The sequence below is a fragment of the Juglans microcarpa x Juglans regia genome, chromosome 6D (assembly GCF_004785595.1).
Source record: "Juglans microcarpa x Juglans regia isolate MS1-56 chromosome 6D, Jm3101_v1.0, whole genome shotgun sequence".
Classification (NCBI taxonomy): Eukaryota; Viridiplantae; Streptophyta; class Magnoliopsida; order Fagales; family Juglandaceae; genus Juglans; species Juglans microcarpa x Juglans regia.
In genome coordinates, this window is record NC_054604.1 from 35,700,777 (window position 1) to 35,724,404 (window position 23,628).

The 23,628-nt window shown below is 35.7% G+C and overlaps 2 protein-coding genes and 1 long non-coding RNA gene across 5 annotated transcripts; 1 reads left to right on the forward strand and 2 right to left on the reverse strand.

Moving 5' to 3' along the window:
* The first annotated feature begins 9,142 nt into the window (after positions 1–9,142).
* On the forward strand, positions 9,143–10,483 carry LOC121234867. The gene is made up of 2 exons (XR_005934461.1): positions 9,143–9,667; positions 10,246–10,483. It is a non-coding gene; the product is annotated as an uncharacterized LOC121234867 (long non-coding RNA).
* A 1,929-nt stretch (positions 10,484–12,412) lies between these two features.
* On the reverse strand, positions 12,413–17,608 carry LOC121234865 (mRNA cap guanine-N7 methyltransferase 1-like). 2 transcript variants are annotated; one of them, XM_041130996.1, is made up of 13 exons: positions 17,263–17,603; positions 16,797–16,936; positions 16,632–16,700; positions 16,451–16,522; positions 15,965–16,066; positions 15,461–15,517; positions 14,927–15,065; positions 13,911–13,975; positions 13,710–13,760; positions 13,374–13,436; positions 13,096–13,219; positions 12,781–12,842; positions 12,413–12,659 (listed from the first exon to the last, which is right to left on the reverse strand). In XM_041130996.1, the coding sequence occupies exons 1-13, from the start codon at positions 17,336–17,338 to the stop codon at positions 12,561–12,563; spliced, it is 1,119 nt and encodes a 372-aa protein (XP_040986930.1). In that variant the 5' UTR covers positions 17,339–17,603; the 3' UTR covers positions 12,413–12,560. The 2 variants fall into 2 exon arrangements, with proteins under 2 accessions (XP_040986930.1, XP_040986931.1); XM_041130997.1 differs by lacking the exon at positions 14,927–15,065 and having other exon boundaries at positions 15,461–15,467; positions 17,263–17,608.
* Positions 17,609–19,131: 1,523 nt separating this feature from the next.
* LOC121234864 (putative beta-glucosidase 41) lies at positions 19,132–23,372 on the reverse strand. Of its 2 annotated transcripts, XM_041130994.1 has the most exons (14): positions 23,203–23,372; positions 22,812–22,876; positions 22,642–22,708; positions 22,489–22,547; positions 21,422–21,497; positions 21,259–21,330; positions 21,092–21,179; positions 20,750–21,005; positions 20,515–20,630; positions 20,200–20,423; positions 20,057–20,088; positions 19,876–19,978; positions 19,673–19,781; positions 19,132–19,520 (listed from the first exon to the last, which is right to left on the reverse strand). In XM_041130994.1, the coding sequence occupies exons 1-14, from the start codon at positions 23,243–23,245 to the stop codon at positions 19,331–19,333; spliced, it is 1,500 nt and encodes a 499-aa protein (XP_040986928.1). In that variant the 5' UTR covers positions 23,246–23,372; the 3' UTR covers positions 19,132–19,330. The 2 variants fall into 2 exon arrangements, with proteins under 2 accessions (XP_040986928.1, XP_040986927.1); XM_041130993.1 differs by having other exon boundaries at positions 22,812–23,349.
* Positions 23,373–23,628: the final 256 nt, after the last annotated feature.

The following is a 23,628-nucleotide window of genomic DNA, read 5'->3' on the forward strand; positions in this document are numbered from 1 at the left end:
GCACTCCCCTCCTCTTATGTTCAAAAACTATAATTAGCTTAAGAACAAAGAGGGGCAAAAAGTAACTTGAATGAAGCATGAACAGTGTTGGGTTTTTGTGGATGGGTCTAAAACATGAGAAACGTGAATGTAGAAAACTAGACACTGGAATAAGGAACTAAAGATCAGAAAAAGAAGCCGTACTAGGTTGCATCGAAACCAATAAATTATACACGTCATTGAATGAGGCCCAGCCGATTCAATCATGTGCACTCAGATGTCTCTTGAACTTAGGCTTAATCCAACGCCACAAGCAACTTAAAAGTGACCTAAAGCCCAATTAGAAGATAGAAAGTTTTTTCTGACCAAACGATATCTATTCTATATATATAACGCTTCTTTCAATTGTGGTCGAGTTGATATTTGCTTTAATTTGCTTATTTTTCTTCCATTTCATTCTTCTTCTTTTTTCATCGCTGTGTGCATGAACCGGTATACAAATAAGAAAAACCTTCCTTCCATGTAAGTGGATCTTTGAGAAAATATACTTAGACTTTGATATTCAGCATATATATATATAGAGAGAGAGAGAGAGAGGAAAAACAGCAAATCCACCGTCTCTCTCGAACCCTCTAAACCCCCGTCCCTCTCAAACCCTCATTACAGACCTGTCTCGAGGGGGTGGGAGCTGACTCTCGAACCCTCTAAACCCCCGTCCCTCTCAAACCCTCATTACAGACCTGTCTCGAGGGGGTGGAGCTTCAGCGCCTTCCCCCTCCCCCCATCCTCCACCATCCTCGTTGTGTAGTGCTCCGTTCTTTTTGTATTTGTTGTGTTTGCAGGCTAAATAAGGGAGAATCGCCGATCTTGGATGTCTGGCGACTATAGATCAGCACGCACCTCTCCATGGCGTTGCCCAGCCGCCGATCTTCAAGACTTCCAAAGGCGGCGCCAATCGGAGCAGCGAGTTGCTCGCACGCGCGGCTAAAAGATCTCGGAGACGTTCGGCGAGTGACTCTCTTGCGACGCCAGGAGGCCTTCTACCGTCGTCATGTGCGGCACCACTGAGGTCTGTGAGTCCGGATCTTCCAAGATCGATCGGTGGTTTTCTCCCAGGGTGGCGCGTGTACTGCACGCGCCACTGTAGCCGCGTGGAGCATTATTCTTTTCTCTTTGCTACAGTAGTTTTTCCATTGTATTTTATTTTCGTGTCCTGTTTTTCATTTTTTGAAAAATAAAAATCCAAAAATGTTATCCCTTCGGACCTTGGTCCGAACGGTGTGATGTCCCCTTTTCGCTTAAGCAGTGTATGGGGTTGGTGCACCCTACTCCGCGTAGTAGGGATATGGGTTGTCGTTTGGTTACTATTTCTCTGTCGGGGACAGAGTTTGTGCAAGACGGATCCTTTAGACCTAGTATTTAGAGATTTTTCGTCTGGATTTGACCATGTCAGCCACGGAAGTGTGCTGGGGAGCTATTAACGTTTGTAATTGACTTTTTTAATTCAAAGTTGTATGTTCTTTATGAATGAAATGTGATCCCTTTTATAAAATATATATAAATATATATATATATATAGAGAGAGAGAGAGAGAAGAGAGAGAGAGAGATTGAGTGTGTGTGTGTGTGTGTATAAGGGGTTTTCCTCCTCTGTCTTAGTGGGCCTGAGAAGGGCAACTAATAAGTGAGTAAGAAATAAAGGTCCAGCTCAGAACAAATAGATTTTTTGGCCCGACCCACGGGCTAGCCTCCTGGACACAACCTCCATGAGGGAGAATACTGCAGAGGGATGAGACTCGCCATCCTGCAGGTCTTTGGAACAACGTCTGGCCATTGAGTACATGTCCACATAAATGAGCAAGAATAGCAACTTTCAGGTACGAGAAAAACTCTCTGATCCCTAAACTCTTTCATTATTTACAAACTTCTAAAATACTCGACAAACTTTCGCATCGGAGACTCCCCAACCCTAAGGCGATCCTTTCTCAGTTTCTTTCTTTTCTATTTTCGCAAGGCCAATTTTGAATACCTGAGTTGCTGAAACTTGGCTCAAAGGTTTACGAAACACGACGTTAATAGAGAGAGAAGGCAATCGAATGGCAAATGGTTTGACTAACCTTATATCAACAAGTATTACTTTGTCTTTTTTTCTACTTCACAACTGTCTTGACAACTTTATGAAATCTTTGTTACTGATAAATCTAGTTTGCTAAATTTTAGAGGGAAAAAGAAGTTTCAGGTTTGGTATTATATAGACTTGTTTTTGGATTAATAATTAATGCTTCCATTACTCACTAGGGGTGAAAACCGATGGGATCGGCGCGGTTTCGGTGCCGAACTGATGCCGCACCAACATTGTTGGGTGATACTCAGAACTGGCCAAAATCGGCTGATTGGGGGAGAAAAAATCGATAGTCTTGGTCTTGACGTGCATCGGTGCAGTTCTTCAGTCTGTCGTTGGCATCTCTGTGACAGAAGAGGGAAGCCGCATCATCTGTCATGAGTATGAGAAGAAGAGTTGCAAATGAGAAAATAGAGGAGTGGGAAGAAGAAGATGGAGAAGAAGAAGAAAATGGGGTTGTTTATTAATCCCATTTTGAAACGGCTCCCTACTCCGACGGCCGGTCTGAGTGGACACCAGTCGGTTTCGCCGGTTTTTGTACAGCCCTATTGCTCACATATTGTAAAACTTAAGATATGGATTTTTTGAAACCTTAATTTGTCACTTTGGTAACCCTGAGATTTGTTTGTAATATGATATTTCTCTTTCATAAACCACTATGAATAAAATTAGATACCATCCGTTTTTTAAAAAATATTATTTTTCTCGTCATTTCACAGCCGTTTAATAGTGTATTGGTAAAAAAAATTATTAGGCGGTTGCTCTAAGGCTTATGCCTTTTCTTGTCTTACGTTTCTTGATCACTTTTAACTCTTAAAGCACATTGCTTCAGACATTGGCACAAATTTTGATAAATAAAATGATATAATCACAAAGAAATTATATAAAAAATAAATTTAAAAATAACATATGATATCAAATCACGTCAACTTTTAAATTTAATTTACATAATTCTTTGTAATTAAAATATTTCTCTTTGAAAATATCATTGCTGTCTTACCTAGGAATTATCATTTATCATCACTACCACGTCGCTAAGCCATATTATTAGTGCAATATTGGAATTTTCTCATACGAATTTTGTCTTCAAATGGAATTCTCATGTGTTCCTGACAGGTCAAGATCTTAATTTGTGTGCTGTTTTCAAATGAAGTACGCACCAAGATAGGGGAATACAATGGTCTTGATCTTGTAGGAAACTCAATTAATTATTTGGTTGTGGAGTCTTGGGTTTATTGATCAATGTTTGAATGAAATACATGAATATAAAGTGAAATCAGTTATAGGGAAATAGCACGGTTTCTTGATAAAAGCAACAAATCATGTTACGCTGAATATAACTAAATAGGGACAATTTAACAATTAGATACGTGTCAAAGCCTGCAGATCATCGAGAAGTACTAGTACTTCACTATAATCGTAGCCTTGACTTTCATGACGAACTTCAAATCCAAAAACTTAATATATATTTGAGAAATCCTTACTCATATTAGTTATATCCAAACTTCCCAGCTTTTTCTTTCCAAAAGTTTATTTCTCTGATCAGAATGGATATCTAACTGTGATTGCTGAATGCTGCGAGGCAGCACTAGAGATCACTTTCAGGTGACAAGACTGACGCTCTACTACTGAATTATAGTGGCAGCAGCTTATACAGCTTTCCAGAATACATACATGCATACATATATATGATTGTGGAATTTGACCATCGATCTGTTTATGCCAGGCATATATATGATGGTGGTCAAAAACTACTAAAAGTTAATGGTATACATGGGTTGCCAGGCATATAAACAGTGATTGAATATTCCAGTCACTACTGGGTTGCCTTTCGGGGAAAGTGACATTTGGGTGATGATAAACGGGCTACTTACAAATTATTGTTTCTTCTTCACGTTGTGTTCGTTAACAATGATTCTTACACTTCTTTTTCCAACCACATTATGATGGGTTCCAATGCCGCGAACTTCTTAGAAATTTTCCTGTAAGGGATTATTGCAATCTAGCTAGAAACTTCAATATTCAAACAGCAAGCAGCTTTCCAGGTAAAGTTTTCCTGCAAAAAAAGCACTAATCTAACAAATTAATGTCGTGAAAGTTATTTCATGTATTGCATCAGATCAAGATCAAAGTTTGAGGATTTGCTTTCTTCAATTACCTACATATAAAATTTGCATGGACCGTGCTCACAAAGACGCAGGCCAAAAACAGAGTCTCTGCGAGCATGGATTTAAATCTATCTTTTTCAACAGAACATTCTTTCTTGTAAACCAAGTACACAATCAATCTGGATTCCTTTTTTATTTTTAATCGATAATTATATGGCTTGTACTGGGCCATGGTTGGGCATGATTCATTGATTTATGATGCGTGCACTGAATGTTTACAATCAATCAACATGAGGCCCGTGACATTCCTTCATACATGAAGGAATGTATATTAATCTCTGGCTGTCCAAAAACCCATGTATAAAATTTTGCTGAAGATCAATCCTCAAACATACCGCATACATTCCCAACAGAGGAAAAGGGTCCGAGGGGTAAAAGGACCATCTGCTCTTGCTATCTGCATCATGCTCCTTTGACTTTTAACAAATGAAAGAGGTGTGCCTCGTTCTGTCCGCCAGTCAGTCACGATAAAGTAAGCCATGTAAATCGGCTTTGTTAAACACCCAAACACAAGCCTCAAGGGACCCCAAGAATTCTTAAAAGAGTTCAAATAAAAAAATGAACTTTCTTTGTCCTTCTGCCGTAGTATACATGTGAATAAATCCTTTAAAATTAAGTACTAATTTGTGGAAGCACAGCCGGCGTAAACCAGCACTGTAATCATATATCTTATAGGGTAAAGACTCACGAACAAAGACAATGCCACGTCGGAGTTTTGTCATGTGTTAAGAGAGAACGACAAACTAATGAATGATCATTGGATGTATAATAATGATTGGCACTACACCACCTATATTATGATCTTCTTTTGTTTCCGACTTTTCTGTTAATTAAGGTAACTAATTTTTCCTTTTTTTCTTAGGTAGATAGTACATACTCCTCTTCGAGCGTCTAACTTTGCATCAATTTAATTAATTTTTGCATGGGAGATTGTGTCTCCGATCGAGCCATTTTTATAATTTATGGACTTGATAACTTTTTGCAGCTTCTTTTGTTGACTAAAGTTACTGGTTATCGTCTTTAGAGCATTGGATGCTCCCAATTAGCCTCGTCGACCTAATATAGCCTCTAGAGAAGAGAATCTTTCCAAGAACCGCCAAATTATGAACTATTTACAAAATAATTGTATTGGAGGGTAAAAATTCAAGCGTTGCATACTTCGAGGGGCTAGCTTATGGTTCTCAGAGGTGTTGGGTTTTCAGTGTCTGGTTCATTCTTGGGGTGGTCCGGTTTGATGATCCGATCTGACTCAATAAAGATTCGCCACAATTTTTTTATTGGAGTTTCAATGAGACTTCAGCCATAGAGTGTAGACTTGGGCCGATACAAACATGGACAAGACTTGCGAGGGTCTAGAGGTGAAGCCTCAAAAAAAAAAAACTTTTGACCCGATTTGTGACTCGAAACACGTCAAATAGAAAGTTTGATTGATAGGTCGCTCAAATGAAACTCTAGCAGAGAATCACTTGAGCAAACATTAATTAGATAGAGAGCCCGCTTGAGACTCGCTTGAAACTTCGTTTAAATGAATAACTCATAAATTGTGAAATTATGATTAATTACGCCTTACAACCTTATAAATATGTAATTAATGAACAATATGGCTATTTGGAACAATTTATCGCAAAGTGTATTTTATCATTTCTCAAATTAATAAAAATATTTGCAGTTCTGTAAAAATAAACACGTTGCCGAACTACGTAAATATTTGTGTCGTATAATTAATTTTTTTATTTTACTTTACTTTCTTTCGTGATCGTTTCTCACCGCAAGGGCTAGGCATCCTCTCTATCATCAGTATATGTTGTAAGTATTTGTCTCCAATTTATTCTTCTTCTTTTTCATTTTTTATAAATTAATGATAATAATTCCTGACATTCAACATCGTACAAACAGTTACTTGCTTTGAGTGAATGATTCTTAATTCATTTATAGACCGAAATCATCCACCCTTAGATAACCTTGCAAGGCACTTTCGATTGGATTTCATGGAGTATTTTGTGCATTATATTCAATAAATTATGAAACGTAAATAATCATCTAACCAGACAACCCTTGCTAGATTGTAACTGAAGACTAAAATGTTATTAAAGCTACTTTCAAAATAAATAGCTGATCAGCTAGGAAAACCATGCAGATTAAGATGAGATGAATGTCAATTAATGAGAAATATCTCATTCTACTTCATTGTCATCCAGTAACTAAAATAAAGGAAAAGGATGAAAAAAATATATTTTAACATAAAAAAAAATACTATCTATAGCATAATGTCTAATCACATCATTATACTAATATTATTTTTTAGGAAAATAATAGTATGACTATCAAATGTATTTACTCATATATATATATTAATGATTAAGAAAGTGACTATTAATAAATTTATATATTTTTTATTATTTTAATAGTTAAAAATGTTTAAAAATTACTTAAAAAAAAAAAAAACTGCTTTGTATCTGTCTGTACATTTGGTGGGCACATTTGACAGGCCGCTGACATCATCCTTTTTTTTTTTTTAATAACCAAAGTGTTTTTCTACATTTCACTTTCTTCAATTATTACACAAACAACCTATTTAGATTTAAACAGCACAAAAAAAAAAAAAAAAAGAGGTATATATAGCATATTAATTTTAAATGGCCATTCCCTCTTAATTCCAATTACTCAAATAGATCGCCATTTCGTCTATCAGAATTTCACAAAGTTGTCAATTTAAATTCAAAAGCTAAGCTGCTGAGAAATAAAAAATTAAAACGAGATTATGTAATTTCATATGGATAAATATCCATTTAATTTATAAGACAGAAAAAATATATTTTCATTATTTTTCTCTCTTCCTAAATACCTAAACAACAACTTTTTCACCACTTCAAAATTATAAGAAAAGGATTAAAAAAGAGTCTTTATATATGTGATTGTAGGGAATTTTATGAATTTTTTTTTAAAGAACTATTAATTAAAATTAATAAATAATAAAAAAAGAGACGAGATTTTTTTTATCCTTTTTTATTTTTCTATAGAAATGATTTATATGGGTACAAATCATCATAGAGGGGTCTCACGCACATGTTACGCTAGGGGACCTACATAACCCACACGTGGGCCAAATTCAACCGGCAACCTGGTAACACAGCTCACAATTCTCAATTGGATATTTCGAGAAATCCCATGATAAAATTAACGAAAGGTGTAAACAGCCGGTCACCCTTTTTTCCACGTTTATCAAATCATTCAGCTGTGGGCGCCCTACTACTCAGGTCCCCATATGGGGTAAATGTAATCATTATCTCTAGAAATTTTCCTGCCCGAGCACTATCACAGCGTGCGTGACACTGGAGTGGCATAAACGGAAAATTCAGATAGCTATCCTGTCCTTCTTCGTCAAAGTCAAATCAAAACTTCGTAATTTTCTCCTAAGACATAGGCTACAGCTCGCTGCCTCGCCCGTTATAGCAACGTACCACAATTATCAAGACTGAATTTTCCTTTCCGCCCTTCACTCTGTAACAAATTGACTTTTTGACTGCAGATGCAACCGTTACATTCTCTGTGTACTACGCCGTGAAAATCGTTGATTGACCTAAATACCCTTTTGCCGCTTAACCCTGGTTAATTTCTTTGTATTGTAATAATGGGGTGCAACAACTTAGGCTTGCATGTTAATTAATCTTTCTGTCAATTCCTATCACGAAATGTGACCAACATGGATGTACACTGGTTGAGCAGTTTGGACCACATTTATATAGATATTTATATTATTATTACCATATAAAAAGAGTAAATATGCAAGGTCTGACAAACCCAACAAGGTATATATTAATATATATATTTATATATTGGGTTGTGACCATGACATGACTGCATGAAATGTGCAATAGTGATATCACCCTTCCTTTTATTCCATTATTCGCTTCAATGTTAGGTGATGAGAATGAATTGATTTATACTGTCACCTTTTAATTCACATGTTTATTGTATAATATTTTTTAGAAAAGAATATGATACCTCGTAATTTTACTGCCCGTCTATTATCTATAGCTATGAAGAATACTACAGTAACAAATTGGGACACTTCACGATTACAAAAATAATCTCATTATACTGTATAGCAATGAGAGAATATTGATATTCTAAGGATTTTATATCACTCACTGCTTATGTGATATAATTTAATTTGAAAGATAAAATTAAAATTTTGAATTTTACAAATCAAATCTTACTATTTAAGTTATATGAATAATATGTTCTACACATCGATTTGAGAATAGAATTATTCGACAATGATAATATTCAAAGTGCCTATTATGTAATTAACATGCTAAGATTGAGAGAAATATCATAGAAATGACTCAAAGTTGAGGAGTTTTGCTGTTGAAGTTAGTCTCATGAAAGTAGACAGGTAGTCTAATATGTTTTAAGTACTTCTACATCTACAAAAGATTTGCATAAGAGTAATCTTATAAATTAATATAATTTCATCTGATTCTTTAGACCTACTTTACAATAAAAGTAATTTTATAATCTAACGAATCACATCAAGTCATATTAATTTTTGGAATTATTTTTATATAATCTTTTTGTGGCTAGAATATTTTCTTTTTTTTCTTAAATTTCGCAAAGTATATGCTAAAGTAACAAAGTTAAGGCTTAGAATACAATTAAATGAAACAATAAGCAAGGCACCAAATTAATGACTCCCACGTAAAGTATAAAAGTATAATCACCTCAGATCTAATAATTAATTAAGGTCCATTAGTTGGTACACTACAAAACAATTAAACCCATGGGGACAAACCCAATGGCCCACATAGTTACCAAACCAGGGGTAAACTCGTAATTCTGTCTATAAAAACCCTTTTTTAAAACAGTCTTTCCACTTTCCAGTGTCCACCCTCCCTCCAGCTCAACCCAAAAACCACGCCTTAAACCCTCTCTCTCTCTCTCTCTCTCTCTCTCTCACCATGGCCAAGTTCTTTAACACCTACTTCACAGTCCTCCTTTGCACTTTTCTGATCCTTTTCTCTCTACCTCTCTCGCTCTCCGACTCCTCCATCCATGACCTCCTTCGCTCCAAAGGCTTACCACCTGGTCTGCTCCCAAGGAGGTCAAGTCCTACACTCTCTTAGAAAATGGTACCCTAGAAGTCTTTCTGGATGGGCCATGCCTGACCAAGTTTGAGAACAGGGTGTATTTTGACAGTGTTGTGAGGGCTAATCTCACCTATGGGAGTCTCATAGGAGTGGTGGGTCTATCCCAAGAAGAGCTTTTCTTATGGCTGCCAGTGAAAGATATCATAGTCGATGATCCAAGATCGGGGCTGATACTGTTTGACATAGGTGTCGCTCACAAGCAACTTTCTTTGTCACTCTTTGAAGATCCGCCGAGTTGTAAGCCTCAAGGTAGGTAAATTGGTATCTGGGTCTCAGATCAGATTGGCTTACTTTTCTTCAATTATCATAGCATTTGGTTTTTTCTTAATTTTCATATTGGTTTTAATTGATCCTATATATTTTGGGTGCTTTACTCTTCTTTTCTTTTTCTTTGTTCTCCTGGTCTGTTTGTATGCTTTGGAGTTTGTAACAGCTGCAGCGGTTTGTTGTGTTTTGATGTTGGTTCCTGTTATAGCTCGAGTACGAAGCTGCAGCTATAACTCCAGTAACATGTGATAGCTGATAATTCCAGTTACATCTGTCTTTGGTGCTTTCAAAAACTGAACACATACTTAATTTCCTCTCATTTTCTGTCTTCCAAACAACCCTAAAAAAGGGAACCGTCCTACCAAATAAATAACATTAATTGATAAAAAGATAATTAGTTTGAAGCAACTTTCGTATTAAAATACAAGTGGAAGAGCCTTTTTCAGTAAAGGGAACCAGTGCAAATATCAAATGTGTGTGTGCATATATATATATATCATTTTATTAAGTTGTGAACTATATATATAGGATTAAGGCTAACTATATATGTGGTAGTGCAGGTGCCTGGAAGAATCATGAGAGGAAGGAGAAAGGTTTTGAGGTTATGAGATAGAGAGACGTACGTATGTCGATCTGTTTCAAGTACTTTGTTTTGTTTATGTTTTTATATGCTATGTAATAACCTAATGATAGTTATATGCGTAGGTGGGATTAGATTAGAGGTTGAGTAATATTTTGTAAAGATGTGCATTCTGGAATCAGATGTCCCAATCGAATTAGAAGAGATATAAGTTCTAATCTTCAAACTTTTGTTCATTCCTTTATATATGTTTAAATCTATTTAGAGGAAAAAGATCATTAGATGACTGTCAAAGGAAAGAATCTAATTATCCTGTATCTCAATGATATATGATCCCCATCTCTCTCTCTCTAAGTTTTTCAAACCCTTTAAAAAAAGAATATCGAAATTGATAACAATTTCTAAAGACGTAAATGAATTTCCATGAAGTGATAACATGAGATGTTCAAGCAGAATGAAGAAAATGGGAACTGACAGAAAGTAGCAAGCTAATTATAATATTGTCAAGTAATTCTTTTATGATTTTATTTACTTTTGATTGATCTGAAAGTCGTTTGAATCTTCATAGCTTTCATATTGAGGCTGTAGATCAATTAACGAGGTTTATTGATCCTCGATCGACAAATGAATTAATGAAGAGGAAAAGCTTCTGGTCACGGGCGAACTGATCTGTGCTGTGGACCGTGGTGCCGACAAATCGTAACACTTCCGGTCTTTCAAGAATTTGTATTTTTATACGAAGATTTGATCTGTAACTCTCTTATTTTCCCCCCCAAGAATAGTCCATATATGTCATTATAATCTTTCCATTCATCGATCCCGCTGGCGACTTTTTTGTGTAACGCGGGAAATGCGGGCCAATCAGATTCACCAATACTGGTCTTCTGTATTACGTGGGTCCGACGCATGCACCAGCTTGCTAGGGGTGGACCCTATCGGCCGATCACTTTGTCCCATTTCTTTTGCTTTGTTGCGACTTGGCCCTTTGCACTGTCATGAGACTTATCTCCCGGCCACTACAACATTCTCACATAATACTATAATTATATATCATTTTCTTTGTTTGGTTGGAACCGTGTATGCATGTTTGAAATGGGATCGATGGTATGTCTTCGTGTGCACGAAGTTTGGTGTTCTTTCCGCCCTAATTTTAAGCCTTTCTGGCCCACAATTATATAACATTCAACAGCTGCCGTCTGCCATGAAAGAATAATAGTTTTGTGTTTGGTTTATTTGAACCAAAACGTCTGGGCATTGACATGATTACAGTTAAAAATCTGAATGCATGAGAAACATGGAGGGGCTCAGAGTCAGGTCACAAAAGAAGAATAAGAAAATTGGGTACAGCTAACAGCTAGCTAGAGATCAAGGCTCTAATTGGTATTAATGGCCTCAATTATTTTGCCACCTCACCTCACCTACAACAATTAGTAACGTCGTAAGAGACAGAAAATAAATTTTTATTTTTATCAATAACATTTTCAAGTATTTTTGGCTTGCATGCATAAAGATGATCACTACCATACAATTGAAATAACACAAACAGTTTTTTAGTGCAAGTAGTTGTTCTAGCTTTCCCATCAATTTTATTTGTATGATTATTATAGGTGGGACCTGATGATTATAAGATTTATAATCTTTTAAAGATTTTATCTTTTTCATAATGTGTTGGTGGGTCGCTTTGTCTCCTTTCGTGTTCATAATTGGCTTCTGAAAGGTCAAGTTCCCCTCCCATGCCAGCCTTCTAATAATGGTGGTCAAGTTGCTAGGTTGACCATTAAAATTTTTAAAAAAAAAAACAAATAATCCAATGTGATGTACTGATTGCCTTTGAGCGATGGTTTTTTGTTTCTGTGTTTGGTCCTCGATTATTGATCTTAATTATAGTTTTGATTACGTTATTAAAATGGTTTCACCGTTCATCTACCGAATTGATGCAAGACGTTCTGTTTGATAAATTGATTGATATTCATAATAGAGCATCAAGATTAAGAGCAATTCATGGCATTTCCAGTACATGTTCCAATACAACTTAAATTACATCAAACTTCCAATCCAGCAATGGTTGCCGTCACCACAGCCTTTCTTCTCTCTAAACATTCTTCTTTTGATAAGTATAGACTTATCTTCTAGGGAGCAGCAAGACAGATTGAAAATACTACCCTTATTATTTCGGTTCTACAAAATTGAATTGATATATCTGTAAGTCTGTAATTGGTGGCAGAGCATTTTAAAACAAAACCACTCCATTGCACAGGCTTCCCCATGCCCTAACAACCGGTGTTATTGCATTGTTTAAAAATCGCTACTAAGGGACATGATGTCCTCCTTTGATATATGCATCTGCCCCCTGTCTCTCCTGGCTTTTCCTTGTATCTGATCTGGTTGGCCTCGCTGAGAATAATACAAACCCTAGTCAGTTTCAAGAGATTTGTAACATGTATCAATATAGTCGTCTCACACACGCTCGTTCTTCTCTTCTCTATATCTGTCGGAAAAGGGGTGAGGTACTCACCTTCTTCAAGACAAATGCCAAGTATAGATAAGCTACTTCCCATTCATCTTGTGAGAGTGTACCTGCATAACACAAAGCAAGACTAGTACTCTCAGTGGTAGGACAGGTGGATCTGAAGCACTTTGATGACAGAGGTGAATGACTAAAAAATAAAAATTAGATCCCATTTTTTAAGGAGTTTAAGCATAGAGTATGGTACGAAATCACATAAGATGAGGTCAAACGATCTTCAACTAGAACAAGAGTCTGTCTCTCAGATCGACTTGTTTCCTACCCAGTGAGAAAGGAAAAGGAATTACGGCAAAAGAAACTTACTCTGATCTTGGTTACCATCACCCAAAGCACCAAGCCTACGCATGAGCTCCACATAGTCTGGCCTTTTCATATATTCGTGCACAAATTCATGCGAGTTCTTCGCAAAAACTAGCTCCAAATCATACTGAAAAAAATGAAAACACATTAAGTTGTTTCGACAAAACAGGTTTATGCACCCCAATGCCTAAATTATTTCAATAAGGCTTCAACGAAAGTAACAATAGAGTTTTGCCACAAATATCATAAAGGCAGTAACCAGCACGCAAAGTTATAAATGCCTCTTCTGCCAATGATTTGAAGACATGAAAGGGGACAATCCATTCTGGGCAATCAACAGCATCCTGCAAAAAAAGGGTTTAAATTTCAATACCATTGGCTGTACAGTAGCATCTAATTCCATAAAGCACGCAATTTGGGCTAATTGGCTTAAAACATACCAATTAGCTATCCAATGGATATATCTGCAATAATTCAATCAATTTGAGCTACCTGACTACTATACAACATACACACATGCTCTGAGACGCAAGTCCTTTCACATTACAGCAATACAGATACATAGTTACAAATTATTACAAATAGAAGTAATAAAGAAAACTTATAACTAATTGTACCTCTAGGTGAAATTTGTACTTGATACCAAAAGGATGAGAAGATTTAAATTTCTGCACAAGATAATGAAGATATGTCAAGTTAAAAGTGATCTCTAGTAAATAAATTATAGGAAAAAAACCTCATTTTCAAGAAACAGCAGAGAAAACAGGAAGAAAACAAAAATCAAATGTAAGACCGGGTAGACGCAAGAAGTGAAAGACCTTCTCAGAAAATTCTTCATCAAAATGTATCCAGTAGACACTATTACCAAAGGTCAACCCTTCAGCTGCATTTTCATATTCAGAGTGTAAAAATGTCTTCATGAAGAACAAAATGATCTGCCAAACTCAAGAATCTCAAAGCTTGTATATGCTAGGAAAAATTTTCAAGCTTCATGTAACTAAATCATCAGTCATACATCAGAACTGGTTAATGACAATCTGACTAGAATCAAAATTTAACTCAAGAGAAACTTTTGTGATATTCATACTTCTAATGTTTCCAAGTCTCAACAAGTGTCTTTATCCAAGACCCTTACATATTTTTCCCCTTGTAGCTACCATTAGGTTTTGCCAGCTCGATGCTTTGTTTGGTTGGAGAAAATATGTAATTTGCAGAAAAAGTGGGAAAGCAAGGTAAAGAGAAAAGAAAAGAAATCTCTCCCCTTCACTACTTGGTTTAGAAGGAAAGTTTGTGTTTTTATTTTTTTTTTTTAAGTTAGTTAAGCAGGAAAGTTACTGGGAAAACAGTCTCAAATTTCTCACAATGGCTTATTCTGAAAGATGTACAGGATGACATTTGGGAGAAAATATTTCTCATAGGAAAGAAATTAGTTTCCTGGTGAGGTCCGTAACTTTTCCTTCATGATGTAATGCACAAAAAGTTAGAAACAAATTTATGTTTTGCTATTTATTATTAAGGAAGCAAGAAAAATTAAGTCTTCTAGAAATCAGAAGGACAGCATATCGATCACCACAATGTGTTTGAACATAGAAGTAACCTAATTAAGCCTTTGCTCGTATATTTAGATATTTTATGGAAATCATAATCCCTGAACTCGCTCTTTATCAAATTGTTGCTCTAATAGACCCACAAAAAGTAAAAGAAAATTAGGGGAAGACAGAAAGAAAACAAAATGAATCAAGGAAAGAAGGAAATTCTAAGGCTCTAGACTTCAGATTCTTTCACATTGCAGTTTAAACAACAAAAGTAAACATGATGAGGTGCATGATAAAACCTTCTCTAAGTTTTTTTACAATCACATTGGCATCTGGCATAGTCCCAATCAAGGTGCCCCCTGGACGAAGTAAAGCTGATATGTTTGCCAAGGCTCGCCGTGCACGTGCCTCAGTGGACCAGGAGTAATGCAAGGCAAACTACAAAAATTATGGAATTTTGATGTTAAGAATCCAAGAAGCTATGCCTTGAAAAAGTGAAAAATATCCATATAGATGATTTTCACAATATACTGGAAGGGAAACATAGACAATATTGAGCTTTATTCAAGACATGAAAAAAAAAAAATTGTGATTCCATGTCTGCAATGAAACTATCATAATATGACAACTTGACACATGCACTTGCAAAACACAGTTCCCAGAGTACGTATTTTACTCACTCAGAAATCAAGGTAAAGTCAAACAATAATCATTTCAATGAAATCAAGACAATAGCTTGGCTGTTTCTGCAGATTTAGCATCCATGTTCTTTTATATATGTGTATATGTGGATGTATAATGTATTGCAAACATAGCTAAAGGATATCACTCACCTGACAACTGCAAATATCAAAAGGTGCATCATCTGCAAGTACTTTGTCCAAGCGAATCTGAGAACATAAAAATCAATTATTTCTGCTGTGGTCTTGAAAAAATACATGAACTGATACTGAAGAAGCTGATCATAAAGTCATTTTGATGTTCCCGTTCTACAGAATGCACAACTATTGTTCACAACAACATATTCCACTCTTTTTTTTTTTGGGAACCTCTCCAAGGCAGGGCCCTTTGGACCCACCCCAGCAGAGTAAACCTTGGTCCCAAGCACCGCTCCCTCGGAAGTTTCCCTACACGGAACTAGTTAAATCACTGGTTTTTCATCAGGAGGTGTGGCCCCAAAGAATTGTTTGCACCAATGAGGTGTTGAACCTTGGACCTTGAAGGGAATGATACCCTAAGACCAAGGCCTTCACAACAACATATTCCACTTAACACAATACTCCACCAATCAAGTGATGCTAAGACTAAATAATCTGGATAACAAGAACCGTAGATACCTCAAAACAGTCTCCACATATGAGTCGGGCAGGAAATGTGAATTTTTTACGACGCTGATGGTGATCAGCATCACCATTATAACGTGTACGACAGTCTTCTATCTGCACGTAAATGCTGAAAACAATGATAAGACAGTTGATGAAAAGAATTTATATTATTATTATTATTATTTTTTTATATAAGTAATAATATTATTCAAAGAATTTATATTATTTTTCTACAGCACCAAAAGGTACATAATGTGGCCACAAAATAACTTGCACTATCACAAGCCATTTCATCAGTCTGTTTGCTTTGAATGGGAGATTGACATATTAAGAAAGATGATAACTGGATAAATAATTTTGGTCTCTCACTGATAAGACTGACTACCATAATGAGTTGTTAGACAACCCCACTGTGGGCATTCAATTATATCTCAACCTATACTATCTCCAAGAAAAAGTGAACAAATGAACGGTAATATGAAAATCTTAAGCACTTACTGAGCCTTCGGCTATATCAACACCAACATAATATCCAATTTTTGCCTTGTCCCATTTGATCAGATCGCCACCCTGATCAACATGGAAAGAAAAAAGTTACTTTTTCTTTTCTTTGTTTTGGTGCTTTTTTTTTTTTGGGGGGGGGGGGGGGGGGGGGGGGGGGGGGGATTTTTTGTAGTACCTTGCCACAGGCAAGATCAAGAACTGCATCCCCTCGGCGAGCATAGAGCTGAATAAGTACACTTTTAATCTGTTTAATAAAAGAAGGAACTACAACCAATTATAACATTCATATGCATGCTGTGTAAAAAACTTAAAACATAATTCATTAGATCACAGGACAAACCCAATTGTTGAGTTTCTTTAAATGGATGATTGGACTATTTTCTCTTTCTTCCAGAGTCTGATTCGTCCTTGCACTGTAATGCTCAGCCACTTTCCGCGCAATAATCTTGGTGCTTTCATCCTCTAAAAAGTGTGCATCACCTAAGACCACAGAGCAAAACACTTGCAATTAAACAAGATCTTGACGCTCATTTAAACTTATACAAGGCAAACTCTGATACTAACTTTAGTGAAATGAGGTAAGCTTTATTATTGTTGTTATTAAAATCACATTTTAGTGGCTATTTTCGAAACCAGAATACTCAATAACATAAAACACAACAAAAAATCCTGTCTTTCCTCCAATTTCCCAGCAACCAAACTAAGCCACAAGCCACAGATCCAAAAGCTCCCAAATTAAACCTCAAAACCTATCAAGAGCATCATAATCCAACAAATCAGAAACCGGGGAAAGGACAAAAATTTACCTTCAGGGTTATACTTGAATTTGGACTGAGGTGGCCCCACAGAGGCCGACGGAGATTCTGGGTACCCTCGCTTCATTTCTAAACGATCAAAATGATAACGACTCTGATTCAAAACAGGTTCTGGGCTTGTGATGAATCGGATGAAATGTGGGTTTGGCACCAATCAAGCGGTTTTTGTTTCCGAGACAAGGAACACAGGAAATGTAAAGGTGCGTTCTTTATCGGGTTTGATCAGAGGGGAAAAAAAAAGGGCGGGGGGCAACGAGCTTGAGAGAGCAAGGAGGGATTTTTGCGTCTTCGATTGGGGCGGATTTGAACGGAGGTATAAACTATGCAAGCTCAAGCTGGACCAAACACCGCCTAAATGGGTCAAACTACCACTTTCGCTATAGATATCTCTGCCGTACATTTCGAAGTTAAGAAAAGAAAAAAATTAGAAAAAGTGTACTATGCAACTCTAAACGTAACGCTTGATTTGGACACTCGGTGAATTTTTTTTTGTACCCGATGTATAAAATGATTTTAAATGTAGTGATATATCTTCAAAAAAAAAAATGTAGTGATATATTTTTTAATTTTTTAAAAATATTTAAATGATTAAAAATAGTGAATAATTTTTTTTTTAAAATTATTTTTATAACTAGTGATAATATTAAACAGTACTATTCGGACAGCAGAATTGCATCACTCAAAAAATTAGTAATCATTTTAAGGTAAAAAGATCGCTTGCAAAAATATTTTTGTTTAAGGTAAGGGAATTATATACTCAACTAAAACAAAGATGACTGCTGGGATTTTAAACAAACAAAAATTTTATATACTGTACTCTAATATGATTTCTTTTTTAGAGAGATCTCATAAAAATTAACTTATAACTAATATATGTTGTATATCAAATTGTAAATTTTTTTACTATAAAATATATTTGATGTATTACATCAAGTCAAATTATTTTACAAATTTACTTTAATAAAATCTTTCTGTAGATCTGAAATTCTTCTTATTTATATATAAATATATATTACTTTTGTTTCATAAAGTTTGCGTGGAGTTATTAAAAGCCCTTACATCAACACTTAGTTTTTTAAGAAAAAAAATTAAGAATTAACGAATAACGTCAAATAGAAATTATAGAATGATCAAATAAAATAAAATAAAAATGTAGCATATAGCATAAGTCCTAAGCAACTTAGAATTAAACATGTCATGATGCGAAATCCTTCTACGTGAACTGCAAGTTTTATTGTGATGCAAATATCATTTCACATAAAAGAATTTTAAGATAAGTTTAGATTCAGATATGAGTTGAGATAGTTTTAGATGAAAGATAAAAATAGAAAAAAATATTGTTAGAATATTATTTTTTAATATTATTATTGTTTTTAGATTTGAAAAAGTTGAATTGTTTATATTTTGTGTGAAAATTTTAAAAATATTATAATAATGAGATGAAACACTTTCTGAATTCAAATGGGATATAAATCTTTATATGCATAAATAAGATTCTAAAAACTACTTTGCTAATAGAGTATTATTTAGTACCGGGCAAAGGGTTTTTCTATTATGATCTCTGATTTAGTATTTATATAAACATGATTTTTTTTACAACTCAATTTATTTTCATTCGACAATAATATACATAAATATTCTCTTGGCCATATATGCATTATTTTATTTGCTCAGAAAATCTAATTTTACATTTTATTAAAATATATTTTTGGGTATTATCTTTGACTAAAGTGCCTTACTCATCAACTTCCTATCCTGCCGACCAGAAGTGTCTTGAAATAATGATGGCTCAGAGGAATGTATGGGAATATTCGTCAAATTCTGGATATATTAATTTCTAAGTTTAAAGTGAAAGAAAGATGAAAATAAAGGAAGTTTCATAAAATTTATTATGGTTACAGAGACACAGGGAGTTTCTCATGGAATCTACACGTTAAAATTGGAACCCCACATCTGCCTACTGTACTTTGTTTTGAATTTAATGCAATCTTCGTTAAAAAAAATGATAAATTGAAGTGTTTTGACTTTATATGTTGTATTCAACAACAACAAAGTAAATTCAATCTTGGATCATCTTTTTTTCTCTGAGAATGCTTTTGAACCATCGAACAGAATCTTTGGGAATTCTTGTCAGGTTATTCTTGTAATCCACGTAGTAGAGTCCAAACCGCACACTATAGCCGAAGTTCCATTCCCAGTTGTCAAGCAAAGCCCACACGAAATAACCACGTACATTGCAGTTGTCTTCCCTGCATTGTATATGCAGTGTTGTATGTTAGATGGCATTAATTTGTAGTTTTGAGGTCCTATATCATATATACCACAGAAATTCATAAAACGCAGCAACCCAATTTAAGATGTGGTGAGCGATCAGCCTGGGGTGTTGTTACTTGTTATTTACCTTATAGCAGCAGATAGATTTGAGAGATAGTCCCTATGGAATCTTATCCTTTTCTCGTCCTGTAAAGCCTTGTCTAAAGCTATAGACGCTTTATTTGGATCATCCATACCTGTTGTCATGAATTTTGAAGATGTAAATTTACATATTTTATTTGCATTCTAAACAGTATAGATGTTTAGCTTTTTCACAACGAAAATACTTGCCATTTTCTGTTATAATCATTGGGGGGTTCCCATACTTATCCTTCACATATCTTGCCAACTTTCGGATGCCCCATGGGACTATATGTAGCCAACGGGAAGCTGCCTGGAGGAACAACTCATGAGCCAATTCTAGTTTCAAACCTATGAACCTTAAGCTTTAGTGAGTGTCATAGAAACATACTCTTTCTCCGATAGCAACTCCACTTCGGTATGCTACAACAGAGGATTCGTGGATTATCAGTCAAAAGTTCGATCCAACTTCTGTTTTACTTGCGCGTGTGTCAGTGTGCGTGTGCATGAGATAACACAGTTTTGACATCTTACGGGTTGCAATGACAGCAGCATCGGATGAGGCATCCTGCAGTATCAGTTTCCGAATCCCTGTTCTGTCGTTCCGGGCATACAATGTGGTATAGTGGTTTATGCCAACAAAATCAAAGGATCCGGCGAGGGATTTTGAGATTGCACATGAAATGTTTGGTAATCTCCCACCAACAAGTTTCTTCATTGAAAGAGGGTATTCGCCGAATATAAGTGGATCAAGGAACCTGGATCATTTTGCTGTGTTAGATTTATTTCTATATGAAAGTTGATCTCTTCCCAAATGTCATGTGTTTATACTCTTAGTAAAGAAATTACCATCCAAGCCCAAAATCAATTGCTCTGTGTGCTGCATCTTTATCCTCATCACTCTCAGATATGGGTTCATACCATTTGACATCCAGAGCTATTCCTATTTGACCCCCTTGTCTTTCCTGAATGACCCGATTATGTAAACAAAAAAAAGATGCTTTTCATTCTCTGATTTTTTTTTTCCACACGTGGGAATTATTTCCCTATGTATTATAAGGGTCGTGTATGCAAATCAGAGTACCTTGAAATGCTGCTGATAACCATGATAAACGGCAGCATGAGACAAGAGGATGTTGTGGGCGACAATGTATGGTTCAGTGGACGATTTTCCCATTTTACAGAACAGATGACCAAGAAGAGAACATCTTCCAGGAGCTTGAACGCCTAAGTCATAACCTTGGATTGAGTAACCACGAGGTTCATTGAAGGTGATCCAGTGCTTTACTCTATCTCCAAAAGCTTGAAAGCAGGTGAAGGCATAATTCTCAAAGTCTTTTCTGTAAGTAAATGGAGGAGGCTATTGTGAAGCCTGATTGATAATCACAAAGATGTCGTATATTGGTATATGGTTTGTATTACTTACACTATCCGAGAGCTCAACCATCCTTCGTATTCATCTTCAAGCATCTGTGGAAGATCCCAGTGATATAGAGTTACATAAGGCTGGATTCCTGATTGAAAGAGCAGCTTAACCTTTAACAATATTGTACCATAGACAAATCAATTTCTATCTGATGTTTCTAGTGTCACCTTTTTCCAGTAAAGCATCTATGAGGCAGTTGTAGTAGTTTATGCCTTCTGGGTTTGGTTCTCCTGTTCCATCTGTAAAAGGTTATTATAGTAGAAATTAGTGATAAACAGAGGAAGATGGAAAATAGATAGAAAGTAACTTTTGGTCAGAATAGTATCTTACTTGGAAAGATTCTCGACCACGATATTGAGAATCTGTAAGCATCCATTCCTAAATCCTTCATCAACTCTATATCACTCTGTGAGTTTCAAATTTTTATCTCAATCAGTAACCAACAAACTGCACACTTGCACTATATTTAAAAATTTATGCCAATGTCTGCTTCAAATACTCTATGTATAGAAGTTACTAACACATCATTATCAAGCATCTCGATCATCGTCTTAATCTTAATTTTTTTTAAAATAAATACCGTACTTATAAAAAAATTGTTTAGTTTATGGTTGTTAAGAATGGATTGCATCACCTACTTTTATCCAGATGATTGGGGCTCAATTTTGGTCAAGCTCTGTGACTGTCACTCTGTTATTTTGAGGTTTTATCTCAGGTTTGGTCAGCATGCTACATTTTATAGTCATGTATTGACTGAAAATATTATATAATATATGCAAATTGCTGCATTTATTTTTTTTTTTGGGGGGGGGTGGGGAGTTTTATTCCCATGTTCTTTATTCTTGAAGTTACCTCAAACTCATCCTGGATTTTATAAGAAGTTACCTCACTCCTTCTATTAGGCCTTTTATGGGGAGAAATGAGTGTTTCTATATGGTATTAAAGCAAGTTAACCTATGATTGATTATGGGCTCTTGCAATCTACCCACGATGATGGCACCGAAAATACCGACCCACACGTGAGGGGGCATGTTGAGAAGTCCCACACAGCTTAGAAACAAACTTATCATGGGCTTTATAAGGAGTTACCTCACTCCTCCTATTAGGCCTTTTATGGGAAGAAATGAGTTTCTACATTTATCCTTGCATTACAAAGTTGGCGATACATCACTGTCAACATGATCTCACTAATCTTGCTTTTACAAGAGTAACTCAGGATTTCTAACCGCAATGATGATTTTCTCCTTAAATTTTGCCTGTCCTGGACAATATATGTTGTAGGAACCTATCGGCTATGCAAGGATAAACTTGAAGAAATAGAATCATAAACTAATCATGTGCTGCTTTTACTTGAAAAGATATAATCTGAAACCAACAAATGTATCTTTGTAATGCACCTTGAATCGATGATACTGATCGACAGCCACGTCTGCATTGCTGAAATCTAAAATCCTTCCTGTTGTAACATAAAAGAAGTGTTGAGAAATTAAATGCAGGGGTAAAGGTAATTATGCATTCTTTTCTGTATAAACAAGCGTTTGATTTCTTACCGGGTTGCCTTGCAAAAGTATCCCATATGCTAGCTCCCTTGTTTCCTTCATTCACAGCCCCCTCAAACTAGCACACAGAGAATCACCCTGATTGTTAAGCTGCTTCTATGTAGGGTGTCCATAGTATATTTGTGGCTGAATTTTAGTAATAGCAAAGGTGAAAGCAGTACCTGGTAAGCAGAGGAAGCTGTTCCAAAAACGAACCCATCCGAGAAATCAACTCTGCTAATTGATTCTGAGTTCACGAAGAGACGGGTTAGAAGAAAGAAAAGCAGGCTGACTTCCATGGTGACCAGAGGTTTTGGACTGAATATGAATTGTTTCCAAAGAGTTTTCAGAAGAAATTGCAGGTTACCATTATATGGAGGAAGGCATTTCTGGTTATATTAGTTGTAAAGGTTAATGAGCAAAAGCGACTCCGGGAACTCTTGTACCGAAAGGTTGGTTTTCTCGGAAAGATGGCGTGGGTATGTTAGCTCAAAAAACTTTTCTTTGCCCTTTGTGTGCACGTTATGCAATAATATATGGGGAGAGAGAGCGAGAGAGAGGTCGGCTACTAACCAGGCGAAAAAAGGAAAAAAAGGTAGGATCGGAGATGACACATGTTATACGATTTTGTACAGAGAATCCAGGTGCTCGTTAGAGATGATGAGTTCAGACTTCAGAGGAATTTTTATCTATTTTATTTTTGGGTGTTTTGTTAAGGTGGATATGTTGAAGTTCAAACAAAAACGTCAACTGTGGCTTTTAGTTGGCAAGAAGAGGACTATATATTTTTCTCCAATTATCTCCTTTGGTTCTTTATTTTTTCTATTTTCTTTTTCTGATTGAATCAATTATTTGAGTTTTCTCAATGATCTGCTAGTTTTGTCTTTATTTCTGGAAAAAAAAAAAAACATTATGATTTCAGTTTATCACGTCTTAATTAATCTTCATTATACAAAAAATAATTGTTGATGTGTTAAGGCATTTTTTAAGCAAACACTT

Coding starts and splice junctions, on each gene's coding strand:
- LOC121234865 (XM_041130996.1), bottom strand. CDS start 17,338: ATGAAGCGAGGGTACCCAGAATCTCCGTCGGCCTCTGTGGGGCCACCT. Junction 16,937..17,262: donor ATTCAAGTATAACCCTGAAG/GTAAATTTTTGT, acceptor CTGTGGTCTTAG/GTGATGCACACTTTTTAGAG. Junction 13,437..13,709: donor AGTACAAATTTCACCTAGAG/GTACAATTAGTT, acceptor CTTTTTTTGCAG/GATGCTGTTGATTGCCCAGA.
- LOC121234864 (XM_041130993.1), bottom strand. CDS start 22,928: ATGGAAGTCAGCCTGCTTTTCTTTCTTCTAACCCGTCTCTTCGTGAAC. Junction 21,180..21,258: donor AGATGCTTTACTGGAAAAAG/GTGACACTAGAA, acceptor TCTTTCAATCAG/GAATCCAGCCTTATGTAACT. Junction 20,424..20,514: donor ATTGATTTTGGGCTTGGATG/GTAATTTCTTTA, acceptor AAAATGATCCAG/GTTCCTTGATCCACTTATAT.